Below are 22,243 nucleotides of genomic sequence, written 5' to 3' on the forward strand. Positions count from 1 at the left end.
TCACATGCCTGGTAGTGCTGTCCATGGGTTACCTAATCGAATCTTCCTATCGGTCCTCGGGGTGGGTGGTATTTTCCCTGCTTTACAGTCAAAGAAACAGAAGCTCAGTAAAGAGATGAGTGAATTATTTCAACTCACCAATGAGAGAACCAGAGCTCATATCCAGGTTCGTGGTCACTCTGCAAAGCCATCTCTGGGGGCAATTAAAGAAGGGGGGGGGAACTGGTTATTCAAAGGCAACCTTGAACATGATCCTTTCAAGTTCCATCATTAAATCAAAAAATGACACTGTCTATATTCACAGGACAGAAATTGTAGCAAAGTACTGAAGATTTATAACTCCCCTTCATTTAGAAAGGGAATGAAAGTAAGATAAATAATTCAAATGCAAAGGGTGGGAACAGCAGACGTTGGATTTAGGCATTTTATTTAACTTATCAAATAATACAGGTTAGTTCCGGGAAACAACAATCAACATATGTTTACTTGTACTAATGATATGTAGACCCTCATTTCCAAGAAAGGTAATGATAATAAATTACTTTGTGGAATACAGCAAATAAATAGTTTTTTTTAAACAAAAAATAACCCTATGAATATTGGGGGGGGGAGTGAGGTTATGGAGGCATTGCGGAGCTGGGGGAAGTTGGATCTTGAAACAAATGCCCGAATGAGATGACGGAACAGCATGTGCTAATGATAATTAACAGCGGACATTCTAACTCCTTCCCCTCATCTCCTTGGTTTTAGGAGCGATTTCTCCCTATCCCCGAGACGGGCTCTGAGCACCGCTCCTGACGCCCACTGTCTGCGTGATCCAGATAATGTAATCGCAGCATCATTAGGAACCATGAAATCGCAATTCCCTGGGGAAGGAGCGCTATCGTTCAGTTACGCACAGAAGAGCCATTAATTAGCAGATTTCAGTTTAAAGTGACTATGTACTACATGGGTTCTAATCCCACTCTGGAGCAGCTCTCAGGCCTAATGAATTAGCTGGAGGAAGTTGAGCAGGAGCCAGAAGACATCACTCAAAGGGAATTGAAGTGAAATAAGATAAACTTAAAACCACAAAATTTAAAAATGATCAAGAGATCATCCGCTATTGGAAAAAAGCTGTAGAAGAAGCCAAATGGAGGTCATCCGAATTTTCTTCTCTTGCAATGTCACTGTTGAGTATGCCGTTTAATATCTGGGGGATTCCATTTGAGGCAAGTTGACCTAAACTGACTCATTCATTCATTCATGCCATTCGTCCTACAAGTGTTCTCTTAAAGTTAACAGCATTTTATAGAAGATGACAGGCTGCTACTTTGGACACATTCATCCCTTGGACAGGTGAGTCCTCTAACATCAGGCAAGGAAGGTGGAAAGTTGCACTTGGAACCTCCATGACAGTAGCTTTGGAAATGCTTCTGAAATGGAGATACCCTCTTCCTGGAAGGATAAGTGGAATCGGGATTTTTACCATTCTCAAGAAGATGACCCCTCAACCCAGACCTGGTTGGCACCTACCCTCCTGCGTTGGTACCTTTGAAATTCTGGCCTCACCGTTAAATAGAAGGGATGAATGTAGAGATCAATGACCAGTGTTTGCACACTGGCCTCAGCCCTTGGGCTGGCTGACATCTTCCTGTCTCACAACTTGCTTGGATTCCAAATAGAGAGGCTATTCCGTAGGTATGCCAGGGAAGAGGGGTGCCTTTTAGACTGGTGCTTCAGTTCTAGGACGTATTACCTATGGACAATACCTGGCGGAGAGACTGACTTAATAGTTAAACCTACACGAGAGGGGCTGAACCCCTTTTTAAGAAAGAAGGGCCATGTTCCAAAGCCAGGGGTTGGCACCACACACTGGTTTCTAAATCCTGCTCATGGGTGCAGCTTCGTAATGTGCCGTGAGCAAGGGACGGGCGAGTGCAAAGTTAATGGTCTGGTTTCCTGATAGGGAAATGGGTGCCTCAGAGGGAAAGTGACTCACCCAGGCAGGACCGGCTCCATAATTTGTGAAATCCAAAGCAAAATGAAAATATGGAGCCCTGTGTTCAGAAAGCAAGAAAGAAATGCTTTTTCTTTCTTTCCTTGTCTCTCTCTCTCTCTCTTGTCATGGTGTTTAAAATTTTCTAGTTAATGTCTTCCAAGTCAAGTCAAAATTTTAAATCACTAGCATGCATTTTACTGTTCATTTTCTTTTTTTTTTTTACTGTTCATTTTCATATTGTGCAATGCCAGTTTTAAAGGCAAATATCAGAATATTTACATTTGTGGAATCAGCAGTTACACAACCTATTTTGTGGCTTGTTTTGAGAGGGTGCCTCAACCAGAAGAGACAAGAAGAATCAGGCCAGAAGAGACGAGCCAGACTCAGGAACGTTGGCAGAAGGAAAACAGGGAGCCCCCAGGCCTGGGGATTCTCTTGGGGGGAGGTCAAACCCTCAGGGTGCTGGCCCCTGCCTTGTGACTTGCCCTCCGGCCTGCATGCACTTGCCCTCCGGCCTGAGGGTCAGGATTCTTTCCTTCCCAGAGGCTGGACAGGTGGGTTGTGCCCCAGGCCTGGAACAGGAGGTCAAGGTAGGCATGTCCCTCTTCTGCAGGTTCCCTGGCCCAATCCTCAGCAGATGGGCAACCCCAAGGGCAGGGCAACCTTGGTGCCAGGATGCATTAGGTATACCCGGTGCCTGAATCGGGGTGGATTACAGGCTCGCCCCCCACTAAATGTGCCCTGATGCTGCCAGCATAGGGCGGGGCTTGCAGCCGCCATGCCCCACCCCAAGATGCCGTGCGCTGCACCTGTCCAATCCTTGACCCTCTCCATGCCTGAGCCCAGGTTGGGGGCAGGTTGGCAGTAGTTGCTGCGTGGAGGTTGGGGTGGGAAGGCTGAGTGGGACTGGGGTGCCAGGGGGCTGAGCATCAGACCCCAGGAGCAGGGAGTTGGTGGGAGGCAAGACTGCATGGGAGCCATGGCTCCAAGCTCCCAATTCTTGGTCCCCATTGTCGCAATTATGAAGATACAATTATCACGAATTTCAACATAGTGACCGTACAGCATTAAGCCCGCAGTGTGGGGCCCTTCTGAAGGTGGGGTCATGCCTGTGACTGCGTTGGTCACAAGCCCATGCCGGCAGCCCTGCATCCAAGACCACTCAGAAGCTCAGTGCACCAAATCTCCTGCTCTCTAGGACGTTCGAACATACCAGGGGCTGCCACCTTACCCCAAGGCCCTTGACCCTCACATGATCAGGAACATTCCCTTTTCTCTGCCATGGATGACTAGAGATGGCAGAGGCCTACCTTCCTGAGACTTTCCAACCAACTTTCCCATTTGCCAGATGAGGAACCGAAGCCCTGAGCAGGCTCTGACTTGTCACCATGAGGCCACATGCCAGGCTGGTGGCATTGAAGGGCCCAGAACTCTGAATACCTCCGGCCTGGAAGATGCCAGACTTTGGGAAAAGAGAGAAGCCTCGTGGGGTCTCCCTGCCAGGCTGTTCCTGGGTGTGCATACACGGCCACCACAGCTGCCAGAACCTGGAGCGTGTCAGGGCCTCCCCCAGCTCTAAAGCAGCGTCCCCTTAGCATCAGCAGCTGAGGTGTTTCCCAGATGCCTCTGGGCTCAGCATCAGGGGAGGGGGACTCCAATTCTCACTTAATTGTTTCTCACTAGATTCTTTTGCTAGTGATGGTGGACTTGAGCACGAAAATGCCTTTCCCTGGGGATGCTAGTAGCTCAGCTGAGGGGACACCCAGGGTGTCCTCTGTCAGTTCCTCAAGAGAGAAAAGATCTGACATTCAGGGAAAAAATGATCACAGCCAACGGGGATGGAACCAAGTTTTTCTGTGCATGTTGGGGTTTAAAAAGAATGTAATGGAGGAACGTTAGCCCCGTGGTGTGAAGGCCAGCACTAACAAAGAGGCCCCGTGGCTGGGCCGTGGCTTCCAGAATGTGGTGCTGTCTGAGTTACATCTCCTTGTGCAGAGGGGAGAAGCCTGAGTAGAGGCTGAAGACCTGGAGTCCATTCCTGGCTCCGCCACCCATTTGCTGGGTGCTCTCGAGCAAAGACTCATTCCCTCTCTGTGCCCCATCTCCCCATGGGAACAAGCAGTTTGGCCAAAATGGTCCCTAAAGCCTGTGCAGCTAGATGGTTCCGTGAATCTGAGCCCATCCACTTGGTTGGCTTTTGCCATCCAAACCGTCATCAAGGTGGCCAGCCCAGAGTTCAAAGGACGCGGGTCCCACATTTCTCCCTTCCAATCCCGCTCTCCCTGGCTCTGTGGGTTTCGTCTCCCCCCACGGGAGCTCGGGGAGGCCCATTCGGAGGCCAGTACCCTGCGGCAGGCTTTGCTGGGATGCCCAGGCTCCTCCCGTCCCCGGATCAAAGTTTCTCCACTGTCTGGGGGCTGGTGGTGGGGGAGGGTGACCCATCAGCCTCGTGCCCAAATCTGGACTCTGCTTCTATTTTCCCCTTTCTGCATGGGGGACAGAGAGAAGAAGGAGAGAGAAGCCTTTGAAAAACGTCTCCTGCTCCATCGTTCAGCAATTCACCTCGCCGCCGAGCCCAGTGACACTCCCGTGGTGCACCTCTTAGCCACTCGGCAACTTTTTTCCCTTTTATGATATTTTGGGTTTCTGATTGCCTGCCAAGTTGAACCTTTATCATTTAATAAGCAGAAAAAAAGGAAGAAAGAAAAAAGAAAAAAAGGAAAAAAAAATCCTCTAAGTCAGTCCCAATCTAAAGGGTGCCCATTCCTGTCCCCTGCCTCTCTGGAGCTGGCCCTGGATGCGGAGCCAGTGCTCATGGGGACTCAGCCACTTGCAGGCAAAATGTCGAGTCTACTCTACTCCATCGGGGCCATTTTGCACATGTAGTCGTGGGAACCGCAAGGAGGAAGGAACACACAGCACTGGAGGCGTGGCAAGGGTGCGTGGAGGTGGGGCTTTGACCTTGGGGGCCGCGGTGGGGTGGCAGGGGCGTGGGCAGTGCCGCAGGATTTCCAGCCCCCTGAGAGTGACCTGCCTGAGAGCAGAGAGCAAGGCAGGGCTCTGGGGACGAAAACAGCTGTCCCACCTGCAGCCCCAGGGCTGTGGGGCTGTCCTGCTTGCTTTCGCACCTCGCTTCTTCACCACGTGTCTTTGGGGCCTGGAGATGGTGGAGAGCCAATAAGTGTTTTTTGACTAGATGAATAAGATCCGATTATTCCTCTCATGCTTCAGACAGGGAAAGGCGTGGTTGTTTAGAAGTCCTCTCCGGGACAACGATGAGCCCATGAAGCCCCTAGCTCTCCTCACTCTGGAGTTTCTTGGTGGGGGGATGGGAGGGTGGGGTGCGTGGAGGAGGAGGAGACAGGAGTCAAGCAGAGACAGTCTCTGAGCGCCACGAGGTCCCTGCTGTGCTGAAAGCCCTGGATGGGGCAGTGTGAGGAGGGGCTGCCCCGGGGCATAAGTCATCAGGTTTGGTCTCTTCCCCAAATGCCTTGGCCTCCCCACCTCAGCATGGTCGGGAGGGGAGCGGGCTGGAGCAGGAGCTCCCCAAGCAGAGCCATTGGCTGGAACGCACTGTCTACTCTCCTAGCTAGTCCCCCTCACCCCCCACCTTCCTGCCTTCTCTCCTCCTCCTCCTCCTCCTCAGCAAGGCCACTGCTGTGGGGCGTACCAGGGGAACCTCACCCAGTTATCTTGCCTTGGCCGAGCCCATGTGTTCTCTGACCTGAGTGGTCCTGGGCCCAGGGGCCAGGGTGTGTGTGGGCTTCCCTGGCAAGGCTGTGCCCCCCGGTAACCCATTCCTTACCCAAAAGGGCAGCTGATTCCAGGAGAAACCACCAGGGAGCTGGTCCCAGGCAACCAAGGTCTCCTTCCCTTCTGCCCCCTTCTCCCAAAGACCACTGACTGCTCCTTGCCATGGTGGGTCTTGCCTCCCCTAAATCTGCCCTCAGGAAAGGGGTAGACAGTTCACCCGGAGGGATCAGTTGTCGATGGGACTGAAGCTGACCAGGGGAAGAAGAATCTGCATTTTGCCAGGGCTCAAGGTCACCCACCAAAGGACTGGACCTTTAGAGGTGGGATTTCAGCTGGTGGGATTCGCCAGCTTACCGGTGTTCCTGTGCAGAGACCTGGCTCATCTTACAATTGCACGTGGCTCAGAGGACCAAGGCCTGGGTCACCTCCTGTGTCCAAAAGACATGGGACCATGGAAGGGGATAGTGTGTTTGGAGCCTCAGGGTGTGGGGCTGGCGGGCTTCAGGCCCTGTGCATTTAGCATCCTATGGCTGAGGCTTCTCTACTGAATTTAACAACAACCCCATTCCCCAAAAACATGACGGATTTGGCCACATTCTCGGCTCCTCTCTCTCTGACGGTGTTAAGATGGAAAATTAACAGGCACACGCAGTACAGCATTGCCGAGGTGCTTAGCCCAGTGCCGGGCACGCGGGGGCCTCCATGAGTGTCAGCGGAGGGTGCCTCTGTGGCCTGGGTCTTTGGCAGAACCTTCTGGAGAGAAGCTGGAGCCTGAGGATGTATTTCATTCTGTGGGGCCTCATCATGCAAAAGACATTTCTATCCAACTCAGGTACTTTTCTTGGCAAAATAAGTTAAAAACAAAAAAGTTGAGGCAACAAAGCAGCACTGAGCTGGAGAAGGGCCTTGCCTGCCCCCCCCCCCCAGTACTGTCCCCTCCTGAGCACACCTGGGGAAGCTGAGGGGTGGGGGAAGGAGGGGGCTGCGCTGAACGGTGCTGTCCTGCCCCCAGGAAAAGTCCAGGCAGCTCTCAGTGGAGCCGTGTGCGCGGTGGATCAATACGGGCTTCGGGGCCGCTGAGCTATTATTCACGCCAAAGGGCCTTGTTTGGATGAAGGGAAGGAGGGGGTGCACGAGTTCACAGAATCACAGTCTAGAGCTCTGCTGCTTGGCATTTCCCCCTCTCTCTGTGATGCCTTCGTTATTTATGTAGCACGAGTAATGAGGTGATTCAGGATGAGGAAGTGCTTCTCCCACAGGCATGACAACAGAGGCTGTGTGGCATTTGGGCCGGGGGTCCCGGGAGATAGGCACCCTGTCTCTCCCCACCTTTGGCGCCTCCTGAAGGAGGCCAATAATGGGCCCAGGGTGGCACCAAGTGGGGCCTAACGCCAGTGCCCTGCTCTCTTACCTACCTCCTGGGATGAACCCCACTTGTCACTTCCTCTCCCCTTGTTCTGGGAATCCAGCCCTAACCTATACACCACCTATTCCCCGCCTCCTCACACATTCCCAGCCCACTTGTCCTGTCACTTGGGGTTTGCGCCACCATCTTGTTTTTGCCCAACTTGCCTCTGGTAAGCGGGCTTTGGCACATTCACCTCATTACTGACCTGGAATCCTAATGGACACGGGCGGTCTCTCTTAGCATTCCCTGGGTCTTCGCTCCTCTACAACAGAAGAGGACCCTACATCCGGCCTTGGCTCCGATCACATACACTATTCTCCGGCCTGCACCTGGCAGCTCTTGGCTACCCTGCAAGGTCTCCTTTCTTGGGGAGCATCCTGTGGCTTTAAGAACTTCTCTGAGCTGGCCACACAGTCCTCTGCCCCATTTTTAAAGGGCTAACATCGTGTCTAAGGGCCACCTGACAAGTCACAAGATGTGGATGGCCCCTGGCAGACACTATTGGTTTGAGCCCAATGAGCTGCAGGCAAAGCCATCTAAACAAGAGTGTTTCCTGGATTTGGCTTAAGGTTAGTGAATTATAGCATAGGATGAGGTCAAGTTTGAGGGTGGGTGGCTCATCTCAGGCAACCAGTGTCTCTGGGAGTCAGACTGGGGATGGTTTACCACAAAGCCTTCCTTCCTTTTGGAAAAATGACTCTGAGCCTATCTTTCGCTGAGGTGTGGAGTCTGTTCTAAAGGCGGTAAGTTGTCATGTGGCTAATTTGGAACAGACTGAGATGGAGACCTGAGACCCCTTAGACCCCGGTGCGTGGACCATTTCTATGCCCATGGTGATCTCTGAAGCTTAGGGCAGGCCTCGCTTGGCTCCCACCTGCTGGACCCGCCCCTCCTATGCCACAGCTCCTGCTGGGACCATCTGTCCTTGGGGGCAGGGGGTGATGCTGAGAGATGGTGGCTGAGCAAGGGACATGCGCCATCTCTCCCCTTCACATCCATCGGGTGGCTGCCCGAGGGGTCTGTCTTTCTGGGGACGGGTGGGTGGGAGTAAAGCAGGTTGGCGAGGGGTACTCCTCGTTCCCTGTTATTGACCGGAACACCCCAGCCCTGCAGTACCAGTGGACCAGGCCTCTGAGAGTAGCTTCCATGGGCTCTGTGAAACTCATTGGATCAAACAAGGAGACCAGATGCAGCCAGCCGTTCGGGCATGGAGAATGCCACTGACCTCAGACCCCGAATGACGATGATGACGACGATGATGATGGAGCTTTTCCCCTTAAAGCTCAGAGCCCATGGAAAAGCTGATGATTTCACCAACGGCAAGTCACAGAAAGGAAAAAAGATAGAAGGTCAATCCCAGCAAAGCATCGCTCCTATTGTCTCTCAGGGAAGCGCTGTTTGCAATGAGCTCACTGACTACACAGAGACGCCCCATCGCACACTCTGCACACCAGCCGACTGGATGCACAAGTGTTCCTTTAAGAAATCCCTACTCACTCTCCAGACCACAGTCCTCCAACCACACACTCAGCTACTGGAGGAGACAAGTGGACCAGAGACAGGGGACTCACAGAGGTTCCTTTGAAACCAGCCCCAGCCACAACCAACCAACCGTCCTTGGCTCTGGATTTGCAATTCTCCCAGGAAAGCCACCTCCACTCCCAAGCACCGAGTGCCCCACTAGGCTAGCAGTTCAAACCAAAGAGACAAGGAAATCACTGCTTGTAGTTAATTCTCAACTACGTAGACAAACGGCTATAAATATTTATGATGGGAAATTTCATTATTTAAAAATTCGGCTCTAAATTTCCAGCTAACTCCATGAAGAATGCCTGCTGAACAGGTTGCAAATTAAGAACAATTATTTTTCTCTTCTGCATTTGAATAGAACTTCCAGCTAAAGTCATTTAAAGGGGTTAACATCAACCTTAATTAAATATTAAAGTGTGCCTGTACCTGGTGCCAGTGTTGCCCCGTCGAATAAGATATAACCTATTTTTGACAAGTTTTCATCTTTCTCTGTGGAAGACGCTACATGAAATCAAATCAGTGGCAAAGAGGAGAGTAATGAATAATCTATTTCATATTCCAACAGTACCCAGAGCTCGGGAGTGGAAAAATATTCAGTCAGATGATGGCAAGAGGCTGCTCGGGTACCACCTGACACAGCTAATGTTTAAATAATAATAATAATAAAAAGCAATAAACAAGTCATTAGCCCTTAACAGTTGTTTAATGCAATTTGTTAATGAACGTAATGGCGGGGACTAATAAGGAAAGAAAATAAAACCGTCTAAACAGGCGCCAAGTTGCTGGCGATGCGCAATTATTTCCTTGTCAAGTTTTTATGATTTAATGAGCCCCTCTGGGACTGACGGCTGTCAGTCAGTCGTGACTTTTTGACACCATTACAACTTCAAATACAGCAGCAGGCAGGCTGTTTTCCTCGGATTTGAAATACTGAAATGATCTGACAGTTTTAAAGAAAAGATGTGCAAAAAAAAAAAAAAAAAGAGGAGAGAGGGAGAGAAAGACAGTTGCTTTCCTTTCTTTCTTTCCACCCCCTTCCCTTCTTCTACGGGGTGGATAATCTCTGGATGCTGTTTGGTAATGAAAATCCAATCACTGAGGTCATTATCTGATGAGGTTTTTGGAACAGGCAGGCTTTTTTCCCCCTCTTTATTTCCTTACTTAATGATAACCCTCAATGGGCTTGCCCCGCATGGGACGGCCAGAGCCGCACAATTTTGTTCACCATTAATTTCAGCCTTTGAAGCTCAGGGCTCAGAAGCAGTAGCAAAGCAAACCCCCCACCAAGCTGGTTCCAAAATAAGACAATCCAGCCTGCCTTAAACAGAATAGCAAATGGCCTCCCAGCCCAGGCCTGGCAGCTGACGTCAAGCCCAGTGCATCTGCAGGCATTCGCCTTCAACACGGAACATTTAAAACTCTTTACAACTTAAGAGACTTTAATTAAATTGCTTTTGATTCCGGAGCAGGGTAGCATCCGCTGTGTTTATTCGGTTGGGGAAACTGTTTAGTCTGCATGAATTTTAGATGGCAAGGGCTTCCTCCTCCTCGTCTTTCTCCGTGTCCTCCCCTTCACCCCCCCCCACCATCCCACCTTCCTTCTGAACATCGTTTTTAGCACAGGTGCCCAACCGTAGAAATACAGTCCTCCATCGAAGTCTACGGGTTAAGTTCCTAGAACCTTTCACAGATCTAGGACCTGCTTCACCTCGGTGGGCTTTCCCCCTTCCCTGATGGAACAGCGAAGTGGGGAGAAAACCGCGTCTCCCCTGGGGCTCCTGTGCGTTTCTCCTCCAGCACCCGGGAGGGCCATGCAGGGCTTCGGGGGACCTCAGAGCAGCTTCTTGCAAAGCGCCCACTGTCCGGGTCCCTTCTCAAGGTGGGTTGGATGGGGCTATCAGGCCAAGGGTTAGCTGTTCCGATCCTCTCACTCTCGAGGCTGAATTGGGGCAAAATCTCAGGCAAGAGCCGACAAAGAGATAGAACTAGCAAGAAAAAAGCCATTAAGGGGTGAGCAGTGCATTCCCTCCCCATTTCATCTACTTCAACACGAACACAGGGTTTTACTGAAATATTTAGGAGTCAGCGCGCTGGTGTAGATGATCAGATCAACCTGGCTTGCTGGGTGGCCTGGGGAAGAGGCATGAGGTGTAGGTAGAGAGCTGCTTATACACTTTGGCTAAGATCAACAGTTCCAAAAGCAGCTACCCGACAGGCTGGTGTAATACTTCCCCGCCATTCGTGTTTCAGAACAAGAAAGAGGTTGTTTGTTTGTTTCCTCCTTTTTAATGGTTTCTCCAATGTGTTCAGCATGTACAGAATTCCGTTATCGGAATAAAAGAATCTTGCTGAGATAGATCCCTTCAGCTGATAGGAAAATTAGCACTGCCTTCCCACCCCTTCACTGTCCTACTTTGCTCGGCCAAAATCCCATACCATCCCTGCGAGGTAAAGGCTACAGCTTTATGTACACAATACTAAATGATTTATCTGGACACATGCAGGCCTCTGGCCTGTTTCGCTAAGTGCGATTTCTCTGGTGGATTTTGCCATTCTGCATTTCCTCTCTAAACCATAACGGTTCTTTTCTGAGTTGGGGGGAAGAAAAACATAAAAATAAAGTGCTGCAGCCAGGTGATCTCGATCTACAGGCACAGGTGGTTAGCATTTTTTATGAAGAGAACAGGTTTGCTTTTCAAGGATTCAAAGCTTCCGATTACATTCAAAAGATAGTACGGACCTTGGAAGTGCCTATGAAGTCTTAAGAAAAACACATTTTGCTGTATGACTAGGGGGAAAATGACCTCAGCTTGGGGCAACTTTAAGCCTGATCATAAATGAACTCATTTTGAACGCAATTCCCGGTTACCTCGGACAGAAAGAAACCAAAGGAAATCACAAAGCACGTCAGAGGTTTGAATACACAGTGAACTCAGGAAGGCTGTGCTAACATTTTTTTTGTAGAAAATCCAAGCCGTCCTTTGTAATACGCTGCAACCCCTTATTCTTTGAAAGGAGGTTAGTGAACATTTTCCATGAAGTTTATTTCTAGTGGATCATCGTATAGGACTCTACCATATTTATAATCACATTTGAAATTTCACACCGATGGACTCATGTTCTTGCTCTTCCTGAAATATTCATGTTCTCTTACATACTGGAATGGATGTGGAGAGAGCCTTGTCAGACCTTTTGCTTGTATGAGGGCTGCTTTTGGCAGTGCAGATATAAAAACCGAAAGGATACCGAGATGCTTACACAGGTCGGGGGAGAGGAGGTCACAATTAAATACCGTGCCAGGGCTCACTTTGCCAGCAAATTCTGGAGACTATGGGATTTGGGGAAGGTAAGGAAATATTTCATGTAGCCAGTAATCAAAGTTGTGAAAAGTGGATCTTGGGCAGGCTCAGCAAAAATATTCTTGGCTGTAAAAAAAAAAAATAAAAAAAAATATATATATATATATATATGCATAGAAAAACAGAGAGAGTGCTAAGTCAATTTCCTGCACAACTGACATTAAATATCCACCTTTTCAGTGAAAGCACTCAGGTAGGCAGACTATCTTCAGTATGCCTGGGTAGAACAGAGCTGGTTTGCTGGAGCCAGTCACTGGCTCTGGCCCTTGTTTTTCTCTGCATTTTTATCCTTGGACATCACAGAAGGGCAATTTGGTGACAAGAGATGTGTGACAAACAGCACAGCCCATCAGATGCCCCACGGCTGACTCATCATACCCTATCCCAAACCGTGACCCCTGACATGTCCACAGGGCAAGGAAGAATGTCACCAAGGCTATTTTGGTTAGGAGATGAAATCACCAAAAGGCAAATAAACATTCACCTTCCCCTACAAAAAACAAATCTGGGTGAAGACAAGCCTAGAAAAGGAAACCGACCCACATGCAAACAGGAATAGAAAATATTTTTACACCCTTTGCACTTGAGCTGAACAGGGGTGAAAAGAGGGAGGGTCATTCAGGGCCTGTCAGCGCAAAAGAATGATTCATGTGACCATTTTGTCTTAATTACTCAGAACGCGCCGTTGTTGCTGTTTATCAGGGAAGAGCAGATCCATCAGTGTCTTCTGACAGAAAAAGTGATCGCCATCAGGATGGTGACGACCAGGATGATGGCCAAGATGACGACCAGGATGCGGTTCTGGATGATTCTAGGAAAGAGCAGAGGAAAAAAAAAAAAAATCACATAGATACACGAAGGGTTTTCTGACAAAGACCATCCAAGACCAAGCTGGCTAATCAAATGATGGCTTCACAGGTGGGGGTAGGGAGCCCAGTGTGGGGCTTGTGTTTGCATGCACGTGGGTGTGTGTATGTGAGTGTGCACGTGCACAGGAGCTTTTGGTTCTAAAACGATCCACGAGGAAATGAGCAACTCCACCGTGACTGTCACACGGCACCCGGAGAAATGCTTACTGCAAAGCGAAAGCAAATCCAATGGCTTTCTGGGCTCGGGGTACCATGTAGTAATCTGTAAGCGATCAAGGGCCCCATGTGAGCTTCTCTTTTTAATTTAAAATTCGAGACAAGCCTCGTTTTTTTTTGCAGTGTTTCCTGGTAAAGTAAAAGACTCCAAGGAAACATATGTCAGTAAGGTACTTACCTGTACAAAAATACCGGGGAAAAAGTAAAAGAGATTTAGGAAGAAAAGGAGAGGATTAAGAAGCAAGTGTCAACCTTGCCGCTCAGGCTGTGAAACCGTCATCTGTCACTGGGGCTCCCTGCTCTGCTACACCAGGAGCAAACGTTGTATTTGCTCCGTAACCGCCCCCCAGCCCCCACACAAAGATGGAAATGAGAAATGACACAAAGTCCCCGAGTGCCTCACGTGCTTGGGTTGGTGGGACCCCACCTCTGGGGGTTCCAGCCCCCTCAGCTCGGGCTCTGCCAAATGCTGCTGGGAAACTGGGAAGTCAGGAGGAGAACCAGACTGGAGACACGTGCTCCGAGATGCCCGCAGAGGGCCTCCCATGAAGTTGCCTCCTCAGGTGTTGGCTCGCTCTGAGCCAAGATGTCGAACCCCGGAATGCCTTGCTGAGACTGTCAAAGGGAACCCAGGTCAAGAGGCCTCGCCCACGCTCCTCCCGCAGAACCAGCCGCACAGCGAGGATCGAGGGGCTGGTGGCCCGGCCGGGTGTCCAGGTGCCTAACGCCACACAGCAAACCCCATCCGCCCATCCTGCAAATACCAAGCAGGAAAAGGTCCGCTGTCTTAGTCTAACAGAGACCTTGCCCTCCTATTTCGTATCTCTGCGAAGAAATCTCTGCAGGGTGTTGGCAGCCTTTTCTAGGTTCTGGATGAGTTTCTTTCTCGGAAGGAGGATGACGTCCTTGTGGCTTCAGCTGGAGTCCTCCTCGCCCACCCCCTTCCTCTCCCAACCTCGATGGATGGATGGAGACGGTCGCATCAGACAAGCGCACTCCCCTGTGGCCCCTTGGAAGGACTAGCTCCCTCTCCTCCTGACAGGTTACAAAATGATCACATTTGCTGACACGTCTTCCGCAAAACTGCTCTAGTGCCTGTGTCCACTTTCCTCGAAGGAGATGAATGATCTGCTCGGTCCTCATTTATCACGTAAGGCTCAACTAAGAACTGTCTCCTTTATTTCCTCCCTTCCCCACTAGAAAGGCTGCGCCCTGACATTAATTCTTCTGCAATGACAGCTAATTCAGACTTAACAGGCCATATTTACTCAGGAGGCAGGGAGATTCTCAGTCCCCAAAATAAATAAATAAAAACAGGACTTCATGGCTTGTTAAAGTGAGGCTAATTATGAACACTGATCAGTGCTACTTGGTGGCTGGATTTAAAACCCAAATTGATTTTCCCCCTTTTCTCTGGAAGGGGCATAAGTCTTCAGAACAGACTCGACACATCCCGTTTGCCCAAGTCACTGTCACAATCTCTATTTACCACAGCCGTCCGCGTCAGACTTGCAAAGGAAATCAGCAAAATTGAAACTCAGCAGTGAAACAGATTAAAAGCATGAAAACTCTTTAAAATTCTGCCTTAAGTAATATACGGTAGTGTGTCTCTTGGTTGACAACCATTTTATTTGTGGGTTGAGGGCCCCAAGGCATCCATGATGCTAATTTATAAAGGATTAACTGCGGGTGTTACTTGTTTAATCTGAAGCATGGTTAGAAAAATGAATACACAGGAATCCCTAAGTCCTCAGTTCTTCTCTGGCCTTCCTAATTGGGCTTCTCGCATCGCAAGGCAAAGAGGGGTTGTGCTTCACCCACGATCATTCTTAACAGCTCCTATCCGTCATTCACTCAGCACATCACCGATCCCAGGACAGCCTGACCTCTCCGCTGGCTCACAGACATTCAGGAAGACCAAAGAGTCCATTCCCTCCTTGGTGCGTCCAGAGCCTAGAGTGTTCTTCCCCTTTGCAGCCCCAGCACGTAGAACACAAGGCACAGTTGCTGACACACACTACTCGAGAGAGACCCACCCACCGGCGGATAATGAAAGAATGCGGCTCCTGTCATTCTAATCGTGCCATTCCAGGGTGAATGGAGAAGACTTCTGTGTAAACCCAATTTGCAGGAAAATCTCAGGGAGCCTGTGTAGGTAAGGCTGAAGTTAAAAGTTGAAGTGAACCCCCCAAAGATGAAACTTCACGCCATATGCCTTCTCAAAGCACTACTGGGTCTTCTCTCTGAAGGCAAGAGGAGGAACGGTCCTCATGGAAACGGGGCACGCGGTGGAGTAGGTCGGCAGGAGAGGGCACTAGCTTTCGAAGCAAGGATGGGCAGATATTTAGGACAGAGGGTACGGAGTGGGGGGAAAGAGAATGGGAGCAGACAGAGTTGGATGACTCAGCCCAGCACCCCAGCTTTGCACCTCAAAGATGTTGGGTTGATATGGTGCCTCTAAGGACCAGAAAAGGGAGCTGCTGTGGCCCTTGAATGGACAGGAGCAGGGGACAAAAAGGCTGGCACTGGCGGGCCCCATCGGCGAGGGAGCCTGGAGGATAGTCACAGCCAGGGGCTGCCGGCAGGTATCGCGGTAGGGAGAGCAGAAAGGAATGCAGAGTCCACCGGGCATCAGAAAAACAAGCCAGGAGAGGGGTTCCCAGCGAGTGAGCCAGAGAAGGAACTTTGGGAAACCCAAAGTAACTTCTTTCTAACTTTGGGCAGAGGGGGCTTTACGTTCAACTAGGTCTGCAGCAAGCTGTCTTAATCTCCCTTTTGAAAATGCAAAGTGTGTTTACTCAGTAAATAATTTAAGAAAGAATATACACTTGAAAGAAGACATCCATTGAAACAGCCAGGCTAAATTGCCTCCGGGCAAAAGCTTGTGCATTTGCATGCTGCATTCTATTAAGTGAGCACACTGTGGCTTTAAAAGAATGCAGAGCCAAATTAAAAGGAATGTGGGCCCGAAACATCAAGGATTCTCCAAGTTTACATTATGAATCACAGTGCTGTTGATACAAGATGAATTAACCATTTACTTTGAGGCTGAACTCATAAAGTACTATTGAAAATACTGATCCCCGCGTGGAACCCTGGGAGCGGCTAATCTTTCCATTGCCAGTCTCCTCCCCCTCTGGAAACAAGCTCCTGCGTGTGGCGGCGGAATCGGAGGAGACTGGTTCCAGTGGAGCAGGCAGGCAGGGCACCTGCTGGAGAAGCCCAGGAATTCGCGGGAGGCGTCCCCAGCATCCGCCAGCACCGGGTTCTCCTTGACTTCTAGGCACAGATAGCTCTCACCTGTCCCTTGATGTGAGGCATGGCCACGTGACTTGCGTTAGTGAAATGTGAGCAGGGGCCCTGGCTGCCACTTCCGTTCCAGGTGGAGGAATTTGACTTCCAGTGTTGGCCTCCCCGGCTGGCTCTTCTCTTGCTGGTCCCATTCAGGAGGCTGTATGTCCCAGGAGTGCAGTCACGAGACAGGGGAGACTGCTTCTGCCTGGATCCCTGCATCATCACATGGAGGGAGCATCGGTGCCCTGGAGACTCCCCTGGACTCACAGCCGACTTGTAGTAAGGCAATGAAATATGGCTTAATGAGATGAGATGAAGGCATGTGACTTCTGCCAGTCCAGCAGAGTGACTCTCAGAAGCTTTGCTTCAAATGCTGGGTCATCCGGATTGTCTGGTGTGTGGGTGTTAGTCCTGGATCTGCTGCAGCCATTTTGTGTCCATAAGGGAAGCCAGCCTAAGGAAGAAGCTGACCCGTGGAGGGCAGCGCAGTCAAAAGAGTGGCAGAGAAATGGAACCCTGGTCCTGAAAACATGGTGAAACTCTATATCAAACCACCCTTCCTCTGGACTCAAGAGTTATATGAGAAGATAAACTAACTTAATTTTTCGAGTCAGTTTGAGTCAGGTCTTCTGTTAGTTGAGACCTAAAAGCATTTTGATGTTGATTTGCCCTAATTCCAAAACCAAGTCCTTGATCTACAGCATATTCTCTGCATGACTTCCACAAAGAATTTCCTGCCTGTGCCCTTCTCCCATTCGTACTTCCCTGTGCATCCCTTACCACACAGTTCTTTAATGATTTTCTGTTTCTGTGCAGGATTCTCCAGTAAAAAGTAGACCTTCTAGGGTCTGACTCTCCTTTGTCTTTTGTATTCCTAGTGTCTCAAACAGAGCTTGGCATGGCTGTTCTCAAAAAAATGCTTGCTGAATGCACGAACAAGAGACTCTAGCTCCATATGCTCCCCTGAAGGTTCACGTAGTATGTTTCCTGCTTTCTAAGGGCTGCTTGTAGACAAGCACGGCTCTAGGAGTTAGCTATCAGCCACCCTCCCATTAAGGATGCCAGCAGTGTCCAGAAGCTTTTACAAGCCTGCATTCATTAGCTGGAGAGTGCGCGACACTCCATAGGTTCAGCGCCCCGTCCTACACACGCTTTCCTGCCTGGCGAAGCAGGCCTGAATAATGATGCCCCACCTCTGGGGTCTGACAGAACAGTAACAACTGGCAGAACAATTAGCAATCATGAGAGCATGGGGTAAACTGTGCAAGGGAGTGTATACCCATGTTTCTCTGGGAAGTTCCCCAAAACAAGGGCCAAGGGAAAGGCTCTCCAAGTTCTCTGTCAACTTCAATGTTAGTATTCACCAGAAAGAAATGAAAACAGGAATAGGGGAAATGGTTCATTGTCATCAGCCTCTAACACTAACTTTAGTTGGAAGCATTATTTCCAAGCCTGATACATGGTTGCCTCTGAGCGAGAGTTGTATGGCTGTTATGCCCCCTGATAATGCCCATCTGGGGTCTTCTGTGTCCTGCACCTTTGGGAAGAATCCTCAGCCTCACCCCAGGAGTCAGGTAGGGCTGACCCCCTTCCCTGATTCCACAGGAAGACATAGCACCCAGGCAGGCTCAGCTAATGACAGCTTCCTATCCCTTGCACAAGTGTTTGTTAAGGAAGTGGCATGCCACCCAAGCAAGAGAGAGACCTCCAGGGACTTTTTTTCCTGGAAAATCAAGAAAGAGGTCCTCTCTTTACTGGGATTGACTGTAGGGACAATGGAAGCCTAGAACAGCTACAGGGCATTCTTCTCACCATGCAGGACGGGAACCTGCCCGAAGGACACCAACACAGAGGAACACAGAGTCCAGAGATGAAGAAGAAAAGAGATGGATTCCTAAAAGCATTCTTTGGACCCTTGGATCCTGCTATGTGCCTGAAACCTGAAGAGTCACATTTAAACTTCCCAGTTAGAGGAGCCAAACATTCCCTTTGGATTTGAGCAAGTTTGGTTGAGGCTTCTTTCACTGTCAACCATACTGACTGTACTGAGGCGAACGGTGTCCCTTCCAACCCCACCCCAATCAGGTCCACCTGGAACCTCGGGATGGGACCTTGTTTGGAAGCAGGGTCTCTGCAGATGTAATCTGTCAAGGATCTGGAGATAAAATCATCTTGAGGTACGGTGGGGCCTAGATCCAATGACTGGTGTCCTTATAAGAAGACAGGACACAGAAAGACATGGGGGGAAAAGACCATGTGAGACTGGTAGCAGAGACTAGAGATGTAGCTAGAGCCAAGGAATGCCTGGGGCCACAGAATCTGGGAAAGGTAAGGAAGGTTGCATCTCTAGAGCCCTTGGAAGGAACATGGCCCTGCTGACTCCTTGATCTCAGACTTCAAGCCCCCAGAACCGGGAAAGAATACATTTGTTGTTTTAGCCACTCAGTTGGTGGTACTTGGTTATGGCAATGCCAGGACCCAAATACATGGACTTCTTGGATCCAGGATGGGCTATGGCCCTGGTCATCTTGTGTTGGCCTTTATGATGACTGTTCTCGATCCACTGTCCCCTGGCTGCCGGACGTATTTACTTAGGAACTGTACAAAGTCTTCCTCTGAGGACAGGGCCGTCCCAGCCTTGTTCCCTGGAAGCTCTGAACATAGCCATGGGGCTCATAATCTTCTGGAGCTGTTGGTTCTTTCATTTCAGAATGAGAATTTCCACTCAGGCACTGAGCAGGCACTGCCCAAAGCCACACGAGAGGCAGACCCGAGGGGACACGTCTCAGAGGACTCCTACCTCTGGGAAAAGACATTTAAAATAGGAGGACAAGCCAGATGTCACCTCTGGGTCACCTTACTAAGCCATCATCCACCATTCATCGTCCACATTTACTGACCAAAGTTTAGGAGAAGTGGGTTGTCTGTGAGCCCTGAGGGCACAAGGCACAAGGAAGGATATGTTTTGATGGAGAGGTTTGGTGGAGAAATGAGCACACTCCGGCAAGGAACACAGGAGATAGGAATGGGGGTCTGAGCCCTAGCACACCTAGGTTAGGTCCTGAGTGAGGGTCAGATAGCTTGACCCCACTTCCAAATTTCTACTTAGTCCAACAGCAATCAGCAAATGCTCTCTGTAAAGGACCAGAGAGTAGATGTGTTAGTTTTCTAGAGCTGCCATCACAAAGGCCCACAGACTGGGGGCTTACATAACAGAAACGGACTGTCTCACAGTTCTGGACGCTCGAAGTTGGAGATCAAGGTGTTGGCAGGTTGGTTTGTCCTCAGGCTGTGAGGGAACACGGGTTCCACCCCTCTCCCTGGCTTCCGTGTGGACAATATTTGAGGTTCCTTGGCTTGTAGACGCATCACCCTGATCTCTGCCTCCATCTTCACATGGCCCTCTCCCTGGGTATGGGTCTGGGCCCAAATGTCCTCTTTCCATAAGGACACTAGTCATCCTGCATTCGGGGATCACCCTGCTCTGGTACGCCTCATCTTAATTAGTAACATCAGCAAGGACCCCATTTCCAAACAAGGTCACATTCTGCGCGATTGGAGGGGTTAGGACTTCATCATATGAATGTGGGGGGTGGCCAGGGGGTCAGGGGAGAACACGGTTCAAGTCATGACAGTACTGGTTTCGGCTTCGTGGGCTGTATGGTCTCTGTTGCAACTCCTGGCTTTGCCCTTCATAGCGACAGGGCAGCCGGAGACCTCGCGGGCGGGCAAGCATAGCTGTGTTCAAAGAAAACTTCCCAGTCAGAAACTAGAAATTTGAATTTCATTTAGTTTCCGTATGTTAACAGAATTATTTTGATTTTTTTCCCATCATGTAAAAATGTAAGGTGATCTTGATCCCGCGGGTCAGACAAAAAACAGGCAGCGGGCTAGATTTGGCCTTCCATCCCCGGTTTGCTCACTCCTGGTCTGAAAGCTGAAAGCTAGGTGAGGCCGGCCCTGGTCTGCTGGAGAACAGAGTGGTCCCTGCGCCGTGCACAGACGGGTTCTGCTGAGGAAAAAAGGAAACACAGAGTCCCTGCCCGGTGGGAGCTGAGGGTGTCACAGTGAGCAATCAATTACAGAAGCCTGACAGGAAAGGCCGTTACCAGAGCAATGCCGGCGCGCGACAATTTGCTGTGTGCCCACTGCCCTGGACTGGCCGGGGAAGGCCGCCAGCAAGGACCTGTCAGGGTGCACGCATAAGGCCGAAGGGTTCTGATCAGCGATCTGCAGCTACCGTGCACTCTCTGCTCCAAAGCTGTACAGCAAGTTTCAGGCTGGGCGCCACGGCCACTACCATTCTTAAACATGGACTTGACCGTGGCAAGGGGCCTGGAGAGTGGCTTGGCTGGCCATGGGGCTTTCAGATAGAATCAAAGGGTTTCTGAAGGACTTGAAAGGAATGAAGTCATGATACTCCAGAAAGGCATCATCTACTTAGTCCCTGGTGGGTCTGCCGCCCGCTAGAGCGGACAGCGGGCTCCACCGCCTGGGAGGGCCAGGGACCTGCCCAAGGCCGGCCATCTGGGGGGCCAGCCGGGCCTTCAGACCCCCAGGCTCATTCTTGTTTCGTGGTAATGTTCAGGCTCATCCAAGTGGCCAGTGTCACCGTGGTGACGGTGCGAGATGGCCACTCACAGACAGGTTGCTGCGAAGGGGATCCGTTGGACAAAATCAGAGAACACACCACAGCGCACAGGCCACGGAGAACAGTGGTTCCCGCGCTCTGGGCTGAGGCTGCCTCGAGAAGAGCAGCTTGGAAGCTTCTTTGTCCCTGAACACAAGATGACTCAATTTAAAGGACTCGCTGTTTCTCCAACATCGTGTCCCTTCGACTGCTTCAGCGCCCAAATGTCCTTCGTTTTATGGCGTGATGGTGATGGTAGGTGGCAGGTTTTTTCCCCGGTGACCTTATTTGGACATTGGCGATATACCCTCTCTCCTTGGAAATTATTCTCTCTGACTTGGCAAAACAAAAAGTGGACAATCCTCTGTCCGGGATTTAAAAAGAAAAAGTCCCAATCGGAGAAATGTGAAAGTTTCCGTGCCTGACAGCTAGACAATCCCACCCAGCTGGCGATTCCTCCTCAGGCCTTGACAGGACGGTGTCCCTGGTGCTCGTGGCGGCAGCCTCGTCAAGGACGGACACAGACATGGCCATGCCACGCCACTGGGCACATACTCCGGGCCAGGTGCTGTTCTGGCATCTTCTACACTTTGTTGGACCTTCACAGCAATCCTGTGAGGTGGAGACCGTTCTCATCCCCACTTTCACCAAGACCTCAAATCCCCCTCCAAGCTTGTCTTCTACCCCTGCGGGACACCCCAATAACACAGTGGTTATTTATGTAACTGGTGTGTCTTACGTTCCCTACCAGATTCTTCTTGGTTGTTTGAAGGGCCAGTCTTTGACATCTTCATCTTTATATTCTTCTCCACAGACACAGTAATTGGGTATGCAGGTTAATTTTGTTGAAAGTATGGAACATTAATTAACCAAAGTCAACTCTTTTCTTAGTGCCTGGTGTAAACGCACAGGAAATTACTAAGATAACGTTCATTTTTATTCAGTAGCATATTTGTCAACTTTCTTCAGTCTGTTGTCCTCTCTGCCTCTCTGTTCTAGGTAAAGGCATGATCACTGGATCCCTCACTGGATTCCGGGACAAAGTGAATGGCCCTTGTCCTCTGGGGACTGCTCACCCAAGACTGCCCCTCGCCCAGTGACCTGGGACCACATGATTTTTCGTTATGTTTACATCACCTATCATACAAATGAGGGAATATGCTATCAGAAGATGCCAGGTCTGTGGAAGATTTAATTTAATGC

General features: G+C 50.1%; 1 protein-coding gene across 5 annotated transcripts in view; it reads right to left on the bottom strand.

The window, feature by feature from the left end:
• VTI1A (vesicle transport through interaction with t-SNAREs 1A) overlaps positions 1 to 22,243 on the bottom strand; it is a 364,802-nt gene that overhangs the window by 7,768 nt on the left and 334,791 nt on the right. For 2 of the 5 annotated variants that reach the window (XM_025881071.2, XM_025881065.2), the window contains exon 8: positions 411 to 12,842. The exons of 1 other annotated variant lie outside the window; for it this stretch is intronic. Coding sequence is in view for 2 of the 4 variants with exons in the window: in XM_025881065.2 (XP_025736850.1) it covers positions 12,749 to 12,842 (94 nt within the window). In the remaining 2 variants the exon portion in view is untranslated. Of the gene's footprint in view, positions 1 to 410; positions 12,843 to 16,800; positions 16,877 to 22,243 lie in introns of those variants that run through there. 2 more of the 5 variants (XR_012381659.1, XM_025881067.2) reach the window with 2 other exon arrangements.

This window comes from Callorhinus ursinus, unplaced genomic scaffold, assembly GCF_003265705.2.
Source record: "Callorhinus ursinus isolate GAN/ISIS: 27379988/994484 unplaced genomic scaffold, GSC_fseal_2.0 scaffold20, whole genome shotgun sequence".
Classification (NCBI taxonomy): Eukaryota; Metazoa; Chordata; class Mammalia; order Carnivora; family Otariidae; genus Callorhinus; species Callorhinus ursinus.